This window comes from Oryzias latipes, chromosome 5, assembly GCF_002234675.1.
Source record: "Oryzias latipes chromosome 5, ASM223467v1".
NCBI classification, from domain to species: Eukaryota; Metazoa; Chordata; class Actinopteri; order Beloniformes; family Adrianichthyidae; genus Oryzias; species Oryzias latipes.
In genome coordinates, this window is record NC_019863.2 from 21,873,499 (window position 1) to 21,896,063 (window position 22,565).

General features: G+C 42.7%; 1 protein-coding gene across 2 annotated transcripts in view; it reads right to left on the reverse strand.

The window, feature by feature from the left end:
* Nucleotides 1-21,548, reverse strand: part of shq1 (SHQ1, H/ACA ribonucleoprotein assembly factor) — a 37,727-nt gene extending 16,179 nt beyond the window's left edge. The window contains exons 1-10 of one of the 2 annotated variants that reach the window (XM_023955093.1): nucleotides 21,443-21,548; nucleotides 20,657-20,824; nucleotides 20,517-20,581; nucleotides 15,671-15,799; nucleotides 15,437-15,594; nucleotides 15,246-15,358; nucleotides 15,053-15,150; nucleotides 7,077-7,234; nucleotides 5,623-5,676; nucleotides 483-606 (exon numbers count right to left, since the gene is read on the reverse strand). In XM_023955093.1, the coding sequence (XP_023810861.1) occupies nucleotides 483-606; nucleotides 5,623-5,676; nucleotides 7,077-7,234; nucleotides 15,053-15,150; nucleotides 15,246-15,358; nucleotides 15,437-15,594; nucleotides 15,671-15,799; nucleotides 20,517-20,581; nucleotides 20,657-20,799 (1,042 nt within the window). In that variant the 5' untranslated portion in view covers nucleotides 20,800-20,824; nucleotides 21,443-21,548. Of the gene's footprint in view, nucleotides 1-482; nucleotides 607-5,622; nucleotides 5,677-7,076; nucleotides 7,235-15,052; nucleotides 15,151-15,245; nucleotides 15,359-15,436; nucleotides 15,595-15,670; nucleotides 15,800-20,516; nucleotides 20,582-20,656; nucleotides 20,825-21,242; nucleotides 21,407-21,442 lie in introns of those variants that run through there. The other variant, XM_023955092.1, reaches the window with a different exon arrangement.
* Between the last annotated feature and the right edge of the window lie 1,017 nt (nucleotides 21,549-22,565).

Below are 22,565 nucleotides of genomic sequence, written 5' to 3' on the forward strand. Positions count from 1 at the left end.
CATCAGTCCCTTATCAGCTGCTGCCCTCTTGTCCCCCGCCTGCCACTGCACGACTTCCAACTGTACTCGGGCGGCCACTGGCCGATGTCAAAAATCATCGGGTAGACTTTTAATTTTAACTTCATCCTAAGCGGCCCGCAAAAACTGCTGTCTCCCCATTACGAATGGCGCTGTGCAGTGGCGTTTTGGAGTCTTCCCGCTGCTGTCATTTGCTCTTGACTTAATGATTACTCTGGAAAATCAAAGAGGAGCACTGCTCTCCATTACTGACCTCTCACCCCCTGGAGAGTGACAGCTTTGCTGCCGCCTTAAGGCATTCTCTGCAGTCGAGCCCAACCCCCCATTCACCTTACGACTCAGTCATATGCACCCGTAGGGGTACTGCGGGTGTTTGGGTTGTCAATCTACATGTGAACATTCACACCGAACAGTACAGATTTGAATATCCAAAAATGAACTCCCTACAACATGGAGGAACTCACCTGACTGAAAAATCTTGGCTGCATCGCGAATCGCTGAGGTGACCAAGGCAAAGTGTCTGTAGAGGGGGAAGCACGAAACCCGCCGTCCGAACGACACCAAGACGTCCTGCAGGGAGCTGTAGGTCTGCAGGAGACAAAGCACCACATTCAGATGCGGATCCAAAGAATTCTGATGGGTGGCAGACTCTAAAACGGCTTTTCCAGGGAGATTTTCACGTCCAATTTAAAAAACTGAAGTAGAAAAGTACTGTTGAAAACCCGGGGGGGTCACATGACCTTTCTGTCTGCACAACCTATTCAATGGATCCAATTCAAGTTTATGCAAACCTGTTGATTCATTACATTTATTTATTGAAGAGATTTCAAATGACCCTTGAGGCGTGCTGAATAAGAAAGTGAACGCCTACTGTCATTTTAAAGGTTCCTGGTTAAGACAGGAAATAATGAGCCTTTCAGTGTGTAAACAGCTGTTGATTGACAAAACATTTTTAAGAATATTTTAAGATCAGAAGACTAAAAAATTGTCAGCAATTTGATTTTTTGTTGAGTTTAATATTAGATGTAGATAGATTTGTTCTTTATAAACATATTTTTGGACCATTAGGTGAGCCAGATTATAGGGCACATCAAGCAAAACAGTCATTAAATATGGGACTACACTACCCAGAAGGCCTAGAGGGGCACAGAGGGAAGGGATTGATCAGAAAGATTGATGGGAAGTTTTCTAGTGAACTGTGTTTTCCGTCATGTTTGCCTCTTTTTCGGCTGCACGGTGGTGCAGTGGTTAGCACTCTTGCCTCACGGTTCAAAACCCGGCCGGGGGACCTGGAACAGAACATCAATGGGGGTTTGCATGTTCTCGCCGCGCATGCGTGGGTTTTCTCCGGGGATTCAGGCATCCTCCCACCGTCCAAAAACATTAACGTTAATTGGTCACTCTAATGGGGTGTGGGGTGGATGGGAGTGTGATTGTGACCCTGTGACAGACTGCAGACATGTCCAAGGTGTCCCCTGCCTTCGCCCGCAAGTGGCCGGGATAGGCTCCAGCAACCCCGTGACATAATGAACGGAATAGAAAATGAATGATTGAATGTTTGCCTCTTTTAGTGTAATAAGAATCTTGTCCGGTTGTTACACATAAATAACTACAGCTTTAGAGCCTTGTAGAAAGTCAAATGTGCTTTTTCTAAAGGTAACTTAACATTTTTTGTTTCATATGAAGGTCAAAAAGTCCAGCAGGCGACTTCAATGCTGCACCTCTCTGAAGAATGGTTCTTCAAAATAACAGAATGAAGATGTGTAGCCTGAATGCAGAAAATGGGACAGAAAGCGGTAGAATTCTTGAAAGATTTGCTCCATTTTGGCACATATTCGAGTTTTATTTGTGCTCTCCTGCCGGCGATTACTGGCTCTCATTAGTCTTCAGGTGCTGGTGCTTTAATTACTCCTCTCAGCCCCCTGTTTATCGAGGCGGCATTAAAAAATAAAAGGGCCGGCGAGCTTTAAACAGCTCTGAAATGTTAACCGCTCGGGTCTGAGAGCTGCTGTCACACTCTGGCACCTTTAATGGACAAGAGCTCACGCTTTTTATTTCTCCTTCTGTTCTTGTTAGAGATGCGTGTCGCTGGGGTGATAGCGCCCCCCCCCCCCCCCCCCATGGGTTGTTTTGCATTAGTGTAACTACAGAGCTGCTGACAGAGAGGGAAGAGGATGAGGAGGCAGTCAGGAGGCACACAAGAAGGGGGAGGTTTAACATTCAGAAGAGACGGAGCACCAGGAGAAGAAGATGTGCAGGGGGGGGGGGGGGGGGGGGGGTAAACAAACTGACAGACTGCCACTCAAATGGAGATGAGATCTAATGTGGAGATTATGAAGGGGAGGAATGATGCTGATAGGAGTTGACAGCTACTCTGACAGTGTGATGAGCACAAAAGGTAGAGGAAGAGGAAGAGGAAGAGGGAGAGGGAGAGGGAGGGTGGGTGAAAGGGCAGTCCAGGTAAGCCCCCCCCCTTCACTTCAGTGTCACCGCGGCAGGAAAACCTCCACCTTTCCATCTGAGCACAAAAAATTGTCCAGGGAAAGTTTCCAGGCGGATCAAAGAGGGCGCTCTGGTACAGTTTTCACGTTAACACTGTTAACCCAACGCCCCCAGCATTGATTCGTCAAATCTTTCAGCCAAAGGGGTTTTCTTGATTTATAGAGTTGTGTTGGGGGCGCGGGAGGGTGGGGGACTGAGGCACATGTGGCTTCACCTCATCCCCAGTTTATCGCCGTTACACCTAGAGGTCCATTTTTTCCACAATTAGGTTCTATATTCACTGTCCGTCTATGAGAACTGGGTGTGAGGCCCCCCACAGAAAATGTCTTATGTCCAACTCCAACAAAACAAAGTCAATTCAGTCGCCTTTTTTTTTTCATGACATGGATGAAGGCGAACGCTGTGCTGCGGCGAGACTGAATGAAAACAGGAAGTTGGGGTTTTCCTTAACATTTGATTGAATTTTAATATGCCTCTCCCCTTTAGTGTGATCTGTGCTGTTATGCATTTTATATTCATTTGAATGTTTTGCAATGTATGAAGTTTGTAATCAACATTATTTTATTTGTATTGTCTTCTAATTACATTTTTCTTGTTTATCCTTTTTATTGATATTTTCAATTGTTGATTTTATTTGCCTCTTTTTGGCTTTTCAGGTCAAACAAATTCAATTCAATTCAAGTCGTCTCGATGGGCTTCGTACCGGTAATTGAAAAAGTGAAACATGAACTCAAAAGGATCATGAACATAGAGTTCAATAAGAAAATACTGAAATGAACTAACAAACTGACTAAGCTATACTGGCAGCCCTTAGGGCCCCCGCCGTAAAGAAAAACTCCTAAAAAAAACGGTTAACATCTGTCCAGGGGCAAACAGATGAATAGTAGCCACTGGGCTAATTCTGGCTTATTGTAGTGCTGCTTTTAATGTGCATTGTCCCTGAGAAATAAATACAATTGAAATTGAAGCTAACTTTTAAAGGTAACAATAAAACACAGAACCACAGATGATGTGTGCTGTCTGTACTAATGAGTTCCTTTTTTTGCATAAATGCAAATGTATGTAGGAAAACAATTAAAGAGTTAAAGTTTCAAGTAAAATAATTTTCTAATGATAAAGTATTTTGAGTGATGTTGATTTCATCAGTGATTCATTATTTGCAGAAAGGGTTACGAAACACACTGACTTCCTTCATTGAGCGCCAGCTGTTTCTCTTCAGCAATACTTTTAAGTACAACAACTGTCAGGACATCGTTTCCCACGATGCATTGTTTTGTAGTCATCAAGGAGGCTCGCAGTCAGCGCAGTACTAAATTTCAAACTGCGCTCGACTGGGTAGGCGCCTGGTTCCCGCCCCTTTCTTGCGATATTTTTATGATGATTGACGTGTGACAGAGCAAAAATGTAACCAGCACACACCGCGATCTGCGCCACGCTACGTCCGACTGGATGACCTCAATCACGCCTAATGCCCGAAAGCAGTGATAGGTCTGAGTCGTTTGGAGTTAATGTTTCTATGGCGACCACTCTTGCCAATCAGAAGTGAGCTTCTTGGAGGTCCACAATCACTTGAAAGCGGGCTTGGGAGATCAATCAAATGTGTCGAATATTTGACGTTAGACAACATACTTTTATGGGTCAGTTTATAACTTGAACAACTGGAACTAAAACATAATAATAATAAGATGAGCAAAAACAGGTGAAAAAAGGTAGCGGAGCAAGAATGGTAATTCTGACAAATAGAATGACTGAGTAATAGCTGTTTGGGATTTTGGCTTCTTTGAACTAGCAAGTACTTCCTGTTTGGAATGCAAAGGGGGAGGGGTCACTCAGTCCAGTTCTCATATACAGTTGATGTTCATCTCAGAGAAAGCCCTTTGGGTTTTTATTTAAAACAAAAAAAACAATAAATTTCCCCCTTTCATATTCGTTAAGGTGCGTTCAAACCGCCGTGTTTTCTTGAAAATCCGCCATCACAGTAAACGGGTTAACCCAAGCAACTCATCACACGCTGTGCATTACTAAACACATTCACTCTTCTGTTCCAGACATGTTAACGCAGGTGACGTCCAGTTTGACATTCACCCTTTGCAGTAATACCAGCTTCATTGTTTCTTGGGAGGCTTTCCACAGGTTTATGGGATTTTATGAGAGTGACCGCCGATTTAAGACTCTGATCATCAAATGGGCTACATTTGGACTCTTTGAACCTACAGACAGACCTGAATGTGGGGTTTGTTCAGAACCAAGCTGTGCTTAACACCAGGTGCAGCAGCTGTCAGACAGCGACCCCACTAGGATTCCAACCGGATTTGGTTGACTCTCTTGATGACTAATCACCCTTGGTGTCCAGTTGCGTAATGGCGTGTTCCGTTACAAAACACCGTTACGCTGACTTGTTTAACACACAAGGTCCTTTGGAGGCTCCGGAGCTGAACTGGCTAAGCACTGACGCAGACACCAAACCAACCACAGCTCATGTGTGGTGGGGAAAGCGTGTGAACACACCGCTGGAACAGGAAGGGATCAACCCCAAACTGTTCCCACAAAGCCAGAGGCATGGAATTGTCACAGATTTTTCTTTCACTGGAACTAGAGGCTCAGGACAAGCTCCTGAAAAACACAGTCCACAGCGTAATTCCACAATCCACGTATCTGCTCCTGGTCTACCCCTTCTGTCAAATTCAGAACCCTTTGTGGCCCATGAGTTAAAATGTTGGCCCACCTCGATCTACGATATCAAGTGTATTTTCTTTTAGGTGTCGTAGAAAATTAGCTTCAAGTGAGGCTTTTTGAGGCCTCTTTGTTAGCATTTACTGTGAAATATAAGTCATGAGCATCTAATCGTAAAGTAATACTCAATGTTTTTGTTATTATCCTATTTTTTTTATTTTTACTCTATATTTCCTATTGATGGGTAAAAAACAACTTTGTGAATTGTTACCACTTTGCAATACACTTCAAAATGATACTGGCTTGTACTCTTCAAAATATTAAGATTTAATCACCAACTAAAAGCCGAAATATCAGTTATTACTTTATGATTCTATAATCCTGACAGAAAACCTCTAAAGTAGACTTAAATCAATGGGTTGAACTCACTTCCAGCCAGCTCAGAGTTCCACTGAGTTTCCTGATCGTCCACGGCGACTCCACCTGCAGAATGTCAGATCAAAACGGGTCAACGCAACAGTGAGAGACCAAAAACAAAAATCCTACACTAAACTTAAGTTTTTCATTCATTTTAATGCATTTGATTATTCCAAAATGTGCATCTTCTCTTGAAATTGTTATTTAGTGTGTCAAAATGTATCTGTTTTTTTCTAAAAATGTTAAAAAGAGCAGGAAGTTAAAATCCTAATCAACAATTCTAAGTCTTCAAACCTTCCTTCAGCTCACAGTACACGGCTGCTTCATTTTAATGGACTTTCCTGTTAGACAGTCTTCCTTTCTTTCAAAGAAAATCGTCCGAGCAACAGTCAAACATGGTGGTGGGAGCGTGATGATTAGGGTCTGCTTTGAAGCTGAATGAAAGGGGCATAGATGCTGTTCTCTATCAGAATTTAATGAGCAGAACAGTGATCCAAACACAGCAGCAGGTCTAGGGAGTCAAATTGGCTTCAACTGAATGAAAATATCAACTAAATTAGAAAAGCAGACATTGCAAATGCAAAAGAAATAGAGAAAATTTGACAACCAATTGAAAATGTGTAGGTTTTTTTTTTCAATCAATAAAAACTTCAATTTAAAAAAAAATGTATAAATCTAAAACTGCTACCAAATGAAAAAATGAAATTACACAGGCAACACGAACAACTGACGCTATTTTTGGAGAGGAAACGACATCACCATGACCTCTGTCACCTGATGTCAATAATGTCCCGGTAGCCAATCATCTCACAGCCCCACCCCTGTGTCTGAATCGAAACTGTAAATTCAAGATTGAAAGTGAAGAGGAGGAGAATCTAAAAAGTTGGGAGAGAAAAAAACTTTTGCATTGGGTAACAGTTTTAGGCTTTCAGTTCTTTTTTATTCAGGTTTTTAGGATCTCTTAGTTAATTAAGTTGATCTTAATACATTTGAATGTTCTTAAAGATGGCATAATCATAACAAAGAGACCACTGGGAACAATATGAAAACAGATCAACAGATGATGGGAGTGGGACTTTATCTGTAGAGGTGGACAAAGAACAACTGACAGTAAGGGAACACACTTCTGTGATGTCACCTGGAGATCTTCGGCTGGATCACTTCCTGAAATCAGTGGTTTTTTTAATCATCTGTGACCCTCATTTCAGAAGATGTTGCATCGCAGACTCAAAGGATGATCCCTCTGCGTCTCACAACACTTCACACAGGTGTCCCTGACAACAAAGTGGGTCTTTTTCACCTTACATTGCTGCAGCCGACACAGGGGGCGCACGCTAAGCTCTGCAATCTGCTCGTAATCTCTTAAGGCCCTGAACAAAATGGAAGGGGTCTGAAGGACGGAGGAGTTTGTCATCCAAGACTAAGCACTGTTCAGGAGGAGCCTGCCTCCTCCCACACACACTTACACTGTGCTCTCCCTCTGTGGAGCGCACTTCGTAGCAGAAAGCCAGCAGGATGTCCACCAGGCTGAGCCAGGCTTGGCGGCGGGACGTCTTGTCCAGCAGGTAGGATCGGTTGGTGAACCTCCTCAGCTGCTCCCGCTCTTCCTCGCTGAATGACACGGCTGCAGGAGAACGACAATTTTCCACTCAAATGCTTGTTTCCAGATAACAACGCCTGCTGTTTGGCTGCGGGGATAAACAGCCCCATCAAAGCCGAGCCGAGCCGGCTTAGGGCTTTAAGTCTTTAAGAGCGCGCTCACAATAAGCTGGGGGGGGGTCCATTCTGCTTTCCTCAAACAGACATGATGAAGTGTGGTGTGTGAGCTTACATGGACTTAAACGGTCTCAGGTTTAATGCTGCAAAAGTGAAGGGAATTTTCGCTTCTCGATCACAGACAGACATGAAGTTGTGTTTGGCTTCTTCTAAGCACTGACGACGTTTACCAAGAATGACCTCAATGTCTGTAGAGGTCAACGAGTTGGACAACATGATATGAACCACCGTTTATGAAGAACAATAGAAGAAATTCGGTAGCTTCTGCACTATGAGGCGCTCGGTCATACTGTCTGGTAGGGTGATTATTGTGAAAATATAACATGGCTAACAATATCGCAGGGGTCTCAAACTTGCGGCACGCGGGCTATTTGCGGCCCCCAAGATGATATTTTGCAGCCCCCCCACAATGCATTATTTTGTAGTCATTGGCGGCTTGCGGTCAGCACAGTACTAAATCTCCAGCTGCGTTCGCTTAAGTCAGGCCTTGATCCCGCCCCTTTCTGGTGATATTTTTGTGATGATTGACAGGTGACGTTGGAGCAAAAACATACGTCACAAACCAGGTGATCTCAAACACACCTATTGTGCATCTTGGCTTCACCTAGTATTTGGTGTCGCCAACATGAATTTCCATCCTTTTTTGAGCTTTTCTCTGATCTCAGGTATCTGTAACGATTCTTCTGATCTCCAGTGAACAGCGCCTGTTCTTTTATGAACCAGTTTGAATTCAACTACCAAAATATAGGAGTGGATGACCGGCTGCTCTACCATGACTTGTGACCAGGGTTTAAATGTGCAAAAAGTCATAAGAAAGAAAAATCCAAAAATGGTTACTGAATTTTGTTTTTCCTTTACTGATTTGTGGTTTAAAGAGTAAACTTAAAAAAAAGCAATCAACACAGACTCAAAATAGGGAGCACATCCTCTCTGACTTCACCTGGAATTTCAATAAGTCCAAGTACAGTCCAGATTTACTGACAATCATCTTCATCCACACTGAGGGTCTCAGCTGTGGAGGAAGCAGCTAAGTGTCCAGCAGTGAGAAGAAGACAAGAGAAGCCGTGTTCAGGAGAACCATTGATAGACTTACAGCACTGCAGCACAGTGGGGCAAAACGGTATTTAGTCCGCCACCAATTTTACAAGTTGTAATCCTCAAAAGGCTTGTAATTTTCATTATAGGAATACCGCAATTGTGAGAGACAAAATGAGAGAGAAAAAAATTTGAAAATCACATTGTCTGGTTTTTAAAGAATGTTTTTGCTAATTATGGTGGAAAATATGTATTTGGTCTCCTACAAACAAGCAATATTTCTGGCTCTCACAGACCTGTAACTTCTTCTGAAGGAGGATCCTCTGTGCTCCACTCTTTACCTGTATTAATGGCACCAGTTTGGCTCCTTGCAAGATCTCACCCCGTTAGGTCAAAAGGATCACAAGAACAGTGAACAAAAATCCCAGAACCACACAGGGGGGCCTAGTGACTGACCTGCAGAGAGCTGGGACCAAAGTAACAAAGGCTACCATCAGTAACACACTACACCGCCAGGGACTCAAACCCTGCAGTGTCAGACGTGTCCCCCTGCTAAATGCTAGAGAGCATTTGGATGATCCAGAAGAGGATTGGGAGGATGTCCTATGGTCAGATGACAACAAAATAGAACTTCTTGGTAAGAAGTCATCGTGTTTGGAGGAGAAAGAAGGCCGAGTTGCATCCAAAGAACACCATAACTATTTTAAAGCATGGGGGTGGAAACAGAGCGACCAGGACGACTGATCCAGGTAAAAAGAAAGAGCGTGTGGTCAGAAAACCTCCTTCCATCAGCAAAGGCATTGAAGATGAAACGTGGCTGGGTCTTTCAGCATAACAACCGTCCCAAACACACTGCCCAGGTAACAAAGAAGTGGCTTCATAAAAAGCATTTCAAGGTCCTGCAGTGCCCTAGCCAGTCTCCAGATCTCAACTCCAAAGAAAATCTTTGGACAAAGCTGAAAGTCTGTGTTGCCCGGCAACAGCCCCAAAACATCACTGCTCTAGAGGAGATCTGCATGGAGGAATGGGCCAAAATACCAAAAACATTTTGTGAAAACCGTTGTGAAGACATACAGAAAACGTTTGACAGCTGTCATCACCCACAAAGGGTCTATAACAAAGTATTGAGTTGAACTTTTGTTATTGACCAAATACTTATTTTCCACCATAATTTGCAAATAAATTCTTTAAAAATCAGACAATGTGATTTTCTGGATTTTTTTCTCATTTTGTCTCTCATAGTTGAGGTATACCTCTGATAAAAATTACAGGCCTCTCATCTTTTTAAGCGGGAGAATTTTGACAATTGGTGGCTGACTAAATACTTTTTTGCCTCACTGCAAATTAATAATAGTGCCTTGCAGTTACCTTGGGGTTTGTGAAGCCACCTTAAAGAACGTCACAAAAATGCTACGATCCATCGCCCGTACCATGCTCCAAATGTCCCAAATGTTGGCAAACAATCTTTGAGGATTCACACTTGTGTTTCGGGAGGAAAGCTTCCGAGGAACTCCAACGATTTGGCAACAACACATTTGCTTCTGTGGCAAAAACAGAAAAAAATCCTTCCAACTCCTAGAGGGACAAAGGCTGTCCCAGGCTGATCTCAACCACGTGACAATGTTATCAGTATGAGGACGAGGCTTTGGCCCACACAAACCCACAAAAGGAACACTGGAGAATGGAGATTCATGAAAACCTACGCGCGCATTTTGAACCACGACTATTTCAATTGGTAAAAGATGAGATTATGATCAAAATTCCTGCTGTTTTATGCAAAGCGGCATTTTTAACAGCAGCTATGACCGGATGGCCAAAAACCAAACTGGAAAGAACATTAAAAGATTTAAGACGTTTCTTTCAAAATAAATAGTTTTAAATCCTTTTTTTTTTTGCAATACTTAGATATGTGAAAACAAAGATGCTGTTCGCGCTCCAATCACCTTTTGATCTATTTTAGCCTTTCCAGTGGTCTTTGAATTTTATTTTGTAGTCAAAATGGAAAAAACTGTGTCGTTTTCTAGACTTAGTTTGTGTGGAGTGGCAGGAATTCATTAGAAAATTGCCTCTGAGTTTTTGGCAGGACTGTAGGCTTGGAGCAACCCCGCCCCCATTCCCCTCCCCTTTGCTTGTAGGCCACCCAGCATATTCTTTCCCGTCACAAATGCGCTCTTTTTCAAGTGGCATTTTGCTCCATCTGCTCCTGTTTCACATCAAATTTGAAGTCCAGTTTTCTTTATGTCCTCCATCATCAGAAAAATGGCACAAGAACATTTTCCATCAGAGCTGGACTTTAAAGCACGAGTGTGTGGTTCAAAAACAGACTATACGCGTTGAGAAAATCTATTTTCACAAATTAGCAAGTTCATTTAGTGCATTTTCTAACCTCACTCTGACTCAGGTTTCAAATAGAAAACATCTGTCAGATGATAAACTGCAGAGCTGTTCTCCGCAAAACACAGAGAAGCCAAATCGCCCACCTTTAAAGGGACAAAATTAGCCAAACAGATTTAAACGCCGGAGTTTTCCTCTTTTCCTGCTCTCTGTAAATCCATTCAAGTCTTTTGAAAGAGACATCTGCCTAATGGGGATCTGTGGTAAGCCTAATGGGGCGACACAAACAGACTTCAATCCCATTTAAGCAATCTGCGTCGCCCGTCACAGAGGAGCGCTGACCGCCTGCAGCTACGCAAGTCGACTGGTTTGCCTCTTTCCCAGCAGCTCCTGAAAACAGCTGAAAGTAATTCCTACATGCATGAGAGGAGTCCCTGCTCCTCATGCATGTGCGCACACACTGTGCACACTGTGTGTTGGCTGCAGGAAACGGGCGAATGCATATTTTTTTCCAATGAGGGAGATTCCTGCTGCATTACGTCAGACTTCAGTCCCCTGCAGAGGATACCTGAGCTGCAGAGGCAGAGCGCAGCCGGGCAGACGCAGGACAGCGCAAGAGATGAGCTCAAAGGGGGGAAAATAAGCGTTGAGAGCCACTCGTGTTATCATCACGGTCTTGCAGCCCCACTGGGACGCTGCTCAATTCCATAAAGCTTTGGCCCAAAGCTGGAGAAAATTAATTTCTGACCTAAATCCTCCAACTGGAGCGGCATTGCCTGGCTCACCGCCGCTCCCTGCAGGTCCAGATGGTGCAGTGGCACCAGGCAAACAGGCTTCACAATACCTGTTGAGTCCGAAAAGTGGCTCCAGAATGTGGAGATGATTACAGCGACCTCTGCAGGATGCAGATGAAAATGCAGTCCGAGCGGAGCAGCAACATTTTTTCATTTCTGAACGTCCGTGAAAATTTTTTTTTAAGGAGAGTTCTCCAAAAGAATCAATAGTTTGAGCCCATATTTATTATTAGAACCCATCAAGACAAGATTAGCTAATATCTACGCAGTCTTCAACCCTCATAAGTAATTTAACAATAAATGCAAAACAAGAAAATTAAAATAAAAAACAGGACGTGAAGTTATAAAACTTAACGTTCAAATATATTCTACCACTTTCTAATTTTATTGTCCCATCCTGAGTGTTTTTGCGGCCTATCCTTCTCCCACCCGTGTTTAATAGAACTATTGGGAATTTTTGGAGAGAAAAGAAGTAGTTGAGTTAGGATGGTTATATTTTTATTTTTCTGTCATGCAACCTGAAGATAAGCATATTTTCTGTCAAATTTTGGGGATTTTCTTATTGTAAAGTAATGTTTTGTTGAGATTTTGTTTTGTGTTTCAAGCCCCCTCCAATATCCAAACCAAACTAGGTGTCTTTTTTCTTCTTAATTCAAATTTTAATTCCACCAGATTGAATCCGTCTTTTGCTCTGTTTAGTCAGTGTTTCTTTTCTTTATTTGAATCTTTAATGCTAAAGTTTATTTATGTAATGAGGTTGCTGTTTATTTCCAAGCCTTCCCCACAAACGCATTTTACAAAGTCCTTTGTGTAACGGTTTATTTTGTGTATCAATAAAGGTTTGATTGATCTCATTGTTGCTTTATGACTTTCCTCAATGTCATCATGGCCACAGTAAAAATAAATATAAACTTGGACAACATTTTGCTTTTATTGTATACAGTTAAAAATGTGTCTCATCCAAACCTGGGGGGAGGCAGTCAAACTTCTTGAATGGCTCCCCCTTGTGGCACTCTGAAGAAATGACTCATGGTGACAATGGATTTTTATTTGCAAAACTTACTGATCCTCACCTTCAGACTATGGAAGCGATTATGTAGCATAATTAAAGATAAAAGATTAACAGAAATGCTTTTTCATTTTCAAAATTTAACTGCATCAAATGACTCAAAATTAAAATGAAAAATCAATCCTTCAAAATGCTTTTTCATTTTATACTTAAAACCGCTTATTCTGTGTCATAATTAAAACGAAAATGCAAAGAGGGGATTGCATTTGCATTTTAACATCCACCCTGCGAACATTGTCGCATTATTCAATCCGAATGAGCATTTCCAGCAATGCTCATTGTCCGTTCTGAGTTTCGAGTACCTCCTAATGTTTGAAGCACATATTAGCCTATCGCTAACCCGTCTTTCGGTCCTCCTTGCAGCGAAGAAAAAAGCCCTGACCGCTAGGATTAAAAAAAAATATGATCGAGCAAGCCCTTAACTATAATCATTACTGTAATAAAAGCACATTACAAGATAGTCTCCTGCAGCTTCACGCTGAGTGTTGGTCCAACCAGCAAGCGTTTAGCATGGAGAAATCTGCTGTTTGTTGATGGGGCTCCAGCTGTCATCGAACAGCAAAATCAGCGCAAAGCTGCAAATAAATATGTAAATATGTGGGAATTACATCAGCCTTTATTTTATTCTGGACACCACTGGAAACACAAGTTCATATGATGCTTTCTCAGATCGTAGCAGCATTTCGCGCTCCGCTATGCGAAGGCAGCTGGCGGTCCGAAGAACAAAAGCTTGTCCGCTGTGCGTCCGAATGAGGACCGCAGAAGGTGGAAATGCTGCTATGTAGTCCTGAGAAGCTGTGTAAAATCATCAGAAGTTCACAACCGTCACAAAGCCGTCTTCTCTGCCGCCAACACAAAGCTCCACTGTTCCTAGTCTGTGTCTGTTAGCAGGCGGACACACAGAGAAAGCAGTGACGTCATCGCCCCGCCTCCTCGCTGGAAATGCTCATTCGGATTGAATAATGCGACAATGTTCGCAGGGTGGATGTTAAAAGGCAAATGCAATCCCCTCTTTGCATTTTTGTTTTAATTATGACACAGAATAAGCGGTTTTTAAGTAGAAATGAAAAAGCATTTTGAAGGATTGATTTTTCATTTTAATGTTGAGTCATTTGATGCAGTTACATTTTGAAAATGAAAAAGCATTTCTGCTTTTGACTTTTAATTTTTAATTATGCTACAGAATCGCTTCCATATCAAACTTCTGCTTTGGTTATTTTAGACTTTAGGTTTATTCGTGATGCATTTGAGAAAATTTCACGCGAAGACCACAATTTTTCTCGCTTTTAGTTGTAGTGTGAATCTACTATATATATATATATATATTGCAGCTCATGCCGTAGCGTGTCTGTTGCCTCTGCAGTCATTTGGGTTGCTGCAGCCTAGTTAATGATTGGTCTAAAGGATCATCTACGGTGCTGAAAGATATGATTTCTTAAGTCGAGCATAAAGAGCAGCAGATAGAGGTTAAGCTGTCAAGACCACTTAGCCCCCAGAGGACAGCTGGGTCCTGACTCTGCAGAGCACAAAGGGGCCACTTTCGACTTCATTAGCACTCACGTCCACATCCATCTGTCAGCTGACATCTATATCAGCCGGAGCAAAAGCAAGCGGGGGGGGGGGGACTAACAGTTCTCCCTTTGAAATATACGGCCGACGGTTAAATCACAGAAAAAGAAAAACCGCCTTCAATGTTTGACGGGCGAGCTGCTTAAATCTTCCAGCTGTCGCTGTTCTTTACGCCCAGCTGAGGCTAATGCTGTTTCAGCTGTCAATCAAGACATCAGGTTCGATTTAGAGCATTTACGTGCGCTGGAGCGAGCTGCTCCGTCTGATGAGCGCGGCGAGGAGCTGGGAAGAGCCGTCGCTGCTAAAAGGGAAAAAAAAAAACAATCAGGCCGCGGCTAACGGCCTGACTGATGGCTGCCCAGTAACCGCAGTAAGAACACAAAAAGCCCGATATGCACAGATAAGGACCTTTACTAGATTCACACACCTGGACCCACGTCTGCCTAAATCCACGTTCATCGCACAGATCTGCAAAGATGCTTCAAAGGAGCTGTAGTGCAGAAGTTAAGACCGAACCCCTAAAAATGGCAGCCACTCCGATGAAAACGGTGTTTATGGCATTTTCTTGTTACATTTTTAGGATGATGGAGGGCATTTATAAGGAATTTGTGGCAGTGGGGTGGGGTCGCTCCATGCCAACAGTCCCTGCCCACAACTCAGAGGTGACTCTCTGATGAAACAAAATGTCCCAAAAAAATAGAAAAAACACTTCTTGCCTAAAAACGGCATAATCTTAGTTACAAGGTAACGCTTTTAGAATAGATCAAAAGATGATCGGAGTGGGACTTTAAGTCTGTTTGAGTCTGTAGTTGGAATAAATGTCCACAGGGACGGATGGTCCCTCTGGTCCGAACTGAAAACTCACCCTGTTCCTCTTCCTGCTCTGTGGAGACCCTCAGTTTTGTCCACCAGGGTCTGAACTTCAGAAGCCTTTTTATTTCATCATCTTCAAACAAATCCGCCCTTAAAAAAAAAAAAAGAGGGGGAAAAAAATCCAGATTTTCCTCTTTAAACTGCATCCCAAGTATTCAAACCAAACGTCAACCTCTGGAACTCACAGGTAATGGTCAGAGGAGAACGCCGAGGCTTCCGCCTGCAGCCGAGCCCGCCGCCGCTCCGCTGCAGATGTGGCCTCTGGGTTCTTCAGGTCGATCACCTCGCACAGTTCCTCCTAAAGTCCATTCCAGCACAGGGATCAGAGTTTTTGCCACTTAAAAAATAGTATTTGAAGACGCTTAAAGAGTCTGACCTGTAGTCGATGGAACACGCCACACCTTAGATTGGCAAAGCCGTACTTCTGCAGCAGACCCAGCTCTTCCTCCGACTTCTCCGTGTAAACCTGCTGCTCAACCTGCCAGTCGAATTCCTCCTCGTCCTCCTCGTGGCCTCCTGCGTTGCCACTGCATTCTGTTTGACGGATCGGAAGCCTTCGTCAGAGTGGAGTTGGTCACCGTACACGAGGCTTTACATTCCAGCAGCTCACCCGCGCTCAAGTCCTCCACCAGAGGTTTGGCCGAACGCCAGCCTTTGGGAGCCAGGAGGCTCGTGAGCATCTGCAGCCCCTGGAAATGTTCTCCTGCCGTCTCCTTTGGGATCCGCAGAGTGAAAAGTCCTGCAATGACGTACGACTCGGTCAACCTCCAGCTTCTTGCTTTAGATTCAATGTCTATGAAATCGCAAATGAAAATAGCTTCACGCTAAATGCCGTTTACTCATTTTCCTTCCTTGAAGGGGCTTCAGTCCCCTTCACCCATAAACAGCCATCCATCCACACACACGCTGCTGCCAAACGCTGGGGCCAACCTTTAACCACTAGGGGCAGCGTGGGGTTCAGTGTCTTGCCCAACGACACTTCAACACATGGGCGGACAAGGTGGAAACCAAACCTGAGAGCTTCCAATCAGAAGATGTTTAGTTTTAGTTCTACTTTTTGTTGTTGTACCCATATAAATAAACTTAGACAGGTTTCTGTCCCACACCCTCATATCTTCTCATTTTCTGTTTGATTATGCTTGTTGTACACGAAGCTTTATATTTTTTTATGTGTATTTAAAAAGACAAAAAGAAACATCAAACCTACATACTGGTTTGTAACCAGAGCAGACTAGCTAGGTTTTTTCAGCAGACCCCTGGCCAGTTAAACCCTTTTTGTGTCAAGTCTAGTGAATCCTGTTAATGAGCTGTTCTCTATGATGCTATGTAAACAACCACAGCTGTGTTTCTATCTGTAAAGAAAACAAACTGCTTCCACTGCTGCTCAGTTTAAAATAGTCTTTAGGAACAAGACACCACTGATTTTTTAACCGTTGACATCTTTCAACTACCGTCACTCTTTAACCATGTAGTAAACATAATTCTAAAGCTGAGAAAGGCAGCTTTGCCTTGATGTGCAACAACTTAAATCAGCTGTAAATGTTTCGCATAACAGCCCCCATTGACCCCGGTACTGGTCCCTGGGTCATTTGGTACCGGGCCGCACAGAAAAAATAAAATAAATTACATGACTTCCGTTTTATCTATTTCGGAATCTGAAAGATGTTTTATTTGAGAAATTCGCCTTGATTCTCTGCTACAATCATCTGCCAATGCGCTCTTCTCGGTTACGTGATAGGTTACCGCTAGAATAAAAGCCAGGAGCTAGCAAAATGAATAAAAAACAAACATCTTTGGAAAGTTTCTTTGCCAAGAGGAAAACACCCAGCCAGGAGACAGAAGAGGAGCCTTCAACTCTCAAAAAAAGCTACATTTAATAGACAGTACTTCTTTTTGCACCATGAGTGTGGGAAGGGAAGAGGATGATCACACCTGTGCGATGTAAACTGTTAAGCTTGTCAAAATAAAAGCACAGGGTTCATCTTGTCACGTCTTTGATCCTCCTTCGTGCTAGTATTTCTACAATAACCGTCCACCTATATTTGGAAGACCGGTCCGTGAGAGTTTGTATGACGTCATGCCGGTCCGCGGCGTGGAAAAGGTTGGGGGCCACTGATCTAAAGTGTCTGGAGTTTTAGAGTTGATTAAGAGCTTAGATGTTAACTTCATTAGAAGTCTAAATAAGAGCAGGGCTTCTCTAAACAGACACTAACACAAGAGTAGAGATGTCTCTCTAAAACACTTCATTACAGCTAATTGGATCCAGATCACACTGACGGGTAAGGCTCTAGTCTAGTAAATATCCTGGGAACAGCCTTAATGTAAAAGAAAAGGAAGCTGCTCCTGTCGCGGCAACCAGAGCCATTACGGTCAGCGCTGTAGTCATGACAGTTTTACAGACGCTTCCAGCGGCCCTTTGGACGGGATGAATAACTCCATCAGTTAAGCTAATTCCTCACGGCTGAGTGACTCCGACACAAACCAAAGGCGCCCGGAGGATCAATCATACTCAGTGGCATCGGGCAAACCTGTCACCGCTTTTAATTTGTCTGAACGACAACACAAACTGCACTTGTGTAGTCGGGAGAGCGCACAAACCCCATGCAAAACCCTCTCTGGCTCATTTACATGAGCATCACAGAAGGCCTCTTTATGTTCCTGGAGCACACTGGAGGCCCAAACCGCAACTTCCATGAGAGCCACATGAAAATTCACATGCTTCTGAAGCTCATGCACACGTGGGGGGCCATCGCTGTTTGGCATGGTTCATGCTGGTGTATGACGACACTAATGCCTCCCTCACATGCACCTGCATAGGTGCTGCAGGTTTTAGGGTTTGTCCGGAATAGGGGTGAAGGGAGAAAAATCTATTTGACAATATACCGCGATATTTCATTTGGCGATAGAAGTATGGATTTGAAATGCTGTCAAGACGATATTTATTTAATTATTCATGAGCGTCCTTCAGCCTCAGTGAAAATGCTGTGAGTGAAGCGGGCCAAAGTTCTGCAGAACTGAGATTCCAGTTCTCCTGATGGATCAGAGTGATGTGTACAACGCCGACGTCAGGGCGATGAGCGGTAAAATCCGTGTTTACCTCGGCGTTTGAGAAAACGAACCTGCAGTCTGTCATGTAAACAAAGCCTCTCTTAGCCACAGTAACCCTTGTGCTATCTTAGGCACTTTACCATTGGGAGTTGGGTCATTTAGACCCACTAGACAATGCTCTGAACCTTTTTTCTTCAATGATTTGTGATCTTAACTGGTGTCCATGGATTACATGAAATCTTTCCACCTTTATCCACCTTTGTCACAGTAGGGAGAACACGTCAATGTAAGGGTGGGGTCATAGGATAGCTCAAGGTTTAAAGAGTCCCTGTCATACTGCTGTGGGCTTTTTTGTGTGTGAAGAGTCGAGGTTGTGGATAACATCCTCTCTGCCAGTGTTTCTATTTGTTTTTGTTTATCTTATATGTCCGGAGAGAGACGGGACTGGCACCTCAGGAAAAGTCGTCCACAAACCGTCACAGTGGGTTTAATAGCGGCCGGTTTGACTTAGAGCCCGAAAACGGTCATAGAAACTTGCATAGCTACGTTTAACACGAGTATTGAACGCAGAAGCCCGAAACCCGCGTTTACATAGACTTTTCATTGCAAATGACTGCATGAACTTGTGTTGCCATGACAATGTGAATGCATATTTACAGTTCCATTTTTTTTCTGGTGCAGCCAACTCAAAGACGAAATGAAACTGGAACGTACAATTGTCGTTGCTTTGGTATCGGGAAGGATAGCGTAAAGTACGCATACACGACTTCCAGGTGATGCTGACAAACGGCGCCCTTACGCTAGCAGCACTCTAGAAAGGTGTGCGTGCTGGCTCCTTACTGACCACGCGCAAATGCTGCAAGCACGGGGTGTGCAGGCAAAACGCAAGCGCCCAAAAAATGCCCACACAACGACGCTACGATTGTACAATTGTCTAAGGAGCGTGCACGTATCACGTGAACTGCCCCAACGAGCTCCCTGCGCAGTGCGGAGGAATCGGGGGAAGATCAACAAAACGCAAAAGTCTGTACGACACATCCTTACCTAGCCCGAAGGCCTGTTCACACCGGGACGAATTTCGCCGGCGATTTTCGCCGACGTTTAACGCCTCGTGACTAAACAAAGGGCACCAATGAGAGTGTGCACACCGACGCGAAAAAACGCCACGCGTCAAAGCGTCAAAAAAAAAAAACGCCTCGGGTTTGTTGTTTTTTTTCGACACATCGCGTCGAAATCTATTCGACCAATGAGAATGGCGCTTTTGCACACGTGTCTGGAGCTTCTGAAATTACAGTAAAACACAACTTGGGGGCGCTCAAACACAAAACTGCCTTGCTGAGCACATATACCAGCGAAGAAGATAGACGCCAAGTAGCGTCTACACTGCCACGAAGAAATAATGACGGACATTCTAAAATATCCCCGAAACAAGCACCAGTTGGAGCAACTGGTGCTTGAAATATTCATGTTTTCTTTGTATGATTCTGACAAGCACGTAAATACTTGCTCTCTTCTTCTGAGTGAAAAGCGACTTTAAGAATCGTAAAGTTGCGCAGCGCCACCTTGTGTACAGGAGTATTTCTGTTTACATTAAGCGCCATCTAATGTCAGGGAATGAAATTGCATGTTCGCTCGGCTCATTGTCAGCGAAAATCGCCTGGGTGTGAACACAAAAAACGTGGCGAAAAACGCTGAAGAATAACGCCTGGCGAATATTAGTCCTGGTGTGTACGGGCCTTTAGATGTTGTATAACTTTTCACTACAACCTGTCGCCGGCAGCATCCCCGTAGAAATGAACATTTTCACCCTGTGGGTTCATCGAACGATCTATGACCCTAACATTTTAAACGGCCAACCTGTGGGCCCACGAACAGGTTTGCCCATTTCTTGCCCGCAGAAAACCTTAGACCACCCGGAAGAAAATAAGACATAACTTATGTCAGATTCTCAACATGTACTTTCTGAAATATCCAGATTGTTGTTAGATGAATGTACTTGGAAATGGGAGACAAACTCTATTGGGACCTACGACACACTAAAATGCAGCACTGATTATATTTTCTCAAGTGTGTCGTAGGTCTGAAAGCTCTGATACAGTTTCAAAAAGCAGCTTCCTGTTGACGCCTCCGTATTACTTTTTTTTTAGAATAAACCAGGAAATGAAAAATTTACAACACTATTATCAAATTTAATGCCACAAGTTTTCTGAATAGAACACGAGCAGAAAAAGTAGATTCAATAATTAATGTTATATATTTCTAAATTTCATACTGAAACTGAAAAATGATCTTTAATACCAGACTTCTTAAAAATGTTTTTTGCACTAATGCTTATCACATCCATTGAAAAAACTCGTACTATCTACTCGTCAATATTTTCCCAGGTCTTGGAAATGCAGGAGGCTTACCTTTATCGATGTCAAATGTGGCTTTTTCTCTGCCATCCTCCACAATTCTTCCAGGAAGAGTTAATCTGACAATAAGGGAACATTTGAAAAGACCCAGTGAGGGAACAGCAAACGCAAAATCTCTATATTTATGAACTCACCTTAGGAAATAGGGTTTAGCGTAAAACTTCAGATCTGTGCCATCAATAAAGAGGTCAAACTCAGAGGTTCTGGTGAAGGGAACACGGGCGCTGAGGGTCAGAAATTCTGGATCTTGGCTCAGCTCGAAAGCAGGAGTTATCATTGTGAAGCCAAATGTTGGGGAAATCCTGCAGTGAGAAGGTCCAGCGGAGTTATGAAGAATCCCAGTCTGCTATGATTTACAATGGGGCTGATGCAGCCCGCCATCTAGTGGATGGCTCTGGTACTGCAGCAGCTCCACACGTGCAGCACATGGAAGAACATTGTCAACACAGCTGAAGTCTAACATAACAGTGACGATTTAAAGCTGCTATCCGCAAACGCTGTGTCTACTGTGGCGACCACGCAGCTTTTAACACTAAAATAAAGCTGCAATAACAATTTAAACCAATTTGTTTTGTATTTCATCCGTTTTCTTCCTCACCGAACTTTAGTTTTTTTAAACCCAATGACTCTTGAAACATTACGTTTTCGTGTTTAAAACAGATACTTCGTCAACAATAACGTAGAACCAGAAAGCTGAGAATATTAAAAGAAAGTTCTGACCGCAGTTAGCAAGCTGTTAGCCCGCTAAACAAGCTAACGTGACTGGTTCCCTCGTGGTTGTCACAGCAACGACCGGAAACCGGCGAATTAACGGCGCGTGCGCTCCACTTTATACAGGAATGCTGCACTGCTCCAACATGTCTGCCAAAGTTTGACTAAAAAAGTGGCGTGTTAGCATGAAAAGAAGCCAAAATACTCACCAAAACACAGTTATCACAGTCAGCCGGTGCTCAGAGGAAGGTGGTCCAAACTTTACCGGAATATATGATACAAACGCGCACTTTGATTTGAGTCAGCTTCATAAAACATCAGCTGGTCGCTTTCAAAGGTTTTGAGCAGTTTTATATATTTTACGAGTGAAATTAAGCGTTACATTAGCAAATAAAATGTGTTCACCTAGAAGCGCTGTGAGAATAATATACAGAACTCTTGATCTCTGTAAGCTTTACAAACCTCTTTTAAAATAAATGTCCACAAACAAAAATCCGATTGAAATTTACATAGTTTTTCCTTTTAAGTATTTGAACATGACTGAGTAAAAGAAAATCCACGTCACCTTGACTTTGTTAAGAATAATCCATGATCAAATAAATCAGTTTTCATAATGCTAACAATGTCGAATAAAAGCATAGAATTTAAATACAATAAAATAAAACTTTATTCCTGAAAATCCTGTAACATACTCCATTGTGCATCCATTAAGACATTGTTGTTTAGTGATATTTAATGGCATCTGGCTAGATAAACTTCGGTTTGTAGTTGATATATGTATATATTTATAAATATCTTTAGGAAAGAAAAATGAGGCTTTGATATCATATCCAAATTCCAGAACTGATTTCATTTGGATAAACGTTTATGATTCTATTAGATTTCAGGAACATATTCTTAGGTCATTTCTAATTTTATTCCTAAAAGAATCATGTAACATAGAAAACTAATAAAAGCTAAACTCTCTTTGAAAATTATTAAAAATATTGTTTTTAATTACTGGACGTTTACAATTTTGTTGGGGTGTCCACATCTACAACTCTAAATTCCTGTGCCCTGGAAATTTACCAAAAGTCTGAGAAAAAAAATAGTGAGTATCTGTGATCAAGAGATTGGCAAATATAGACCACAATGCATTGCGTTTGGACGATTATTCATGTAAAAAGAAGTATGTAAATTTATTTTTTAGAAATACTACAAGTTTTCATCAGAACACAGTGGATTCTTAAATAGTCTTTGTAAAATGTTCATATTTATAAGGATTTTCCATTGACTGTATATGAGAACTGGAGTGAGTGACGTTACCTTTAAGATCCAGGGCATTATAAAGGT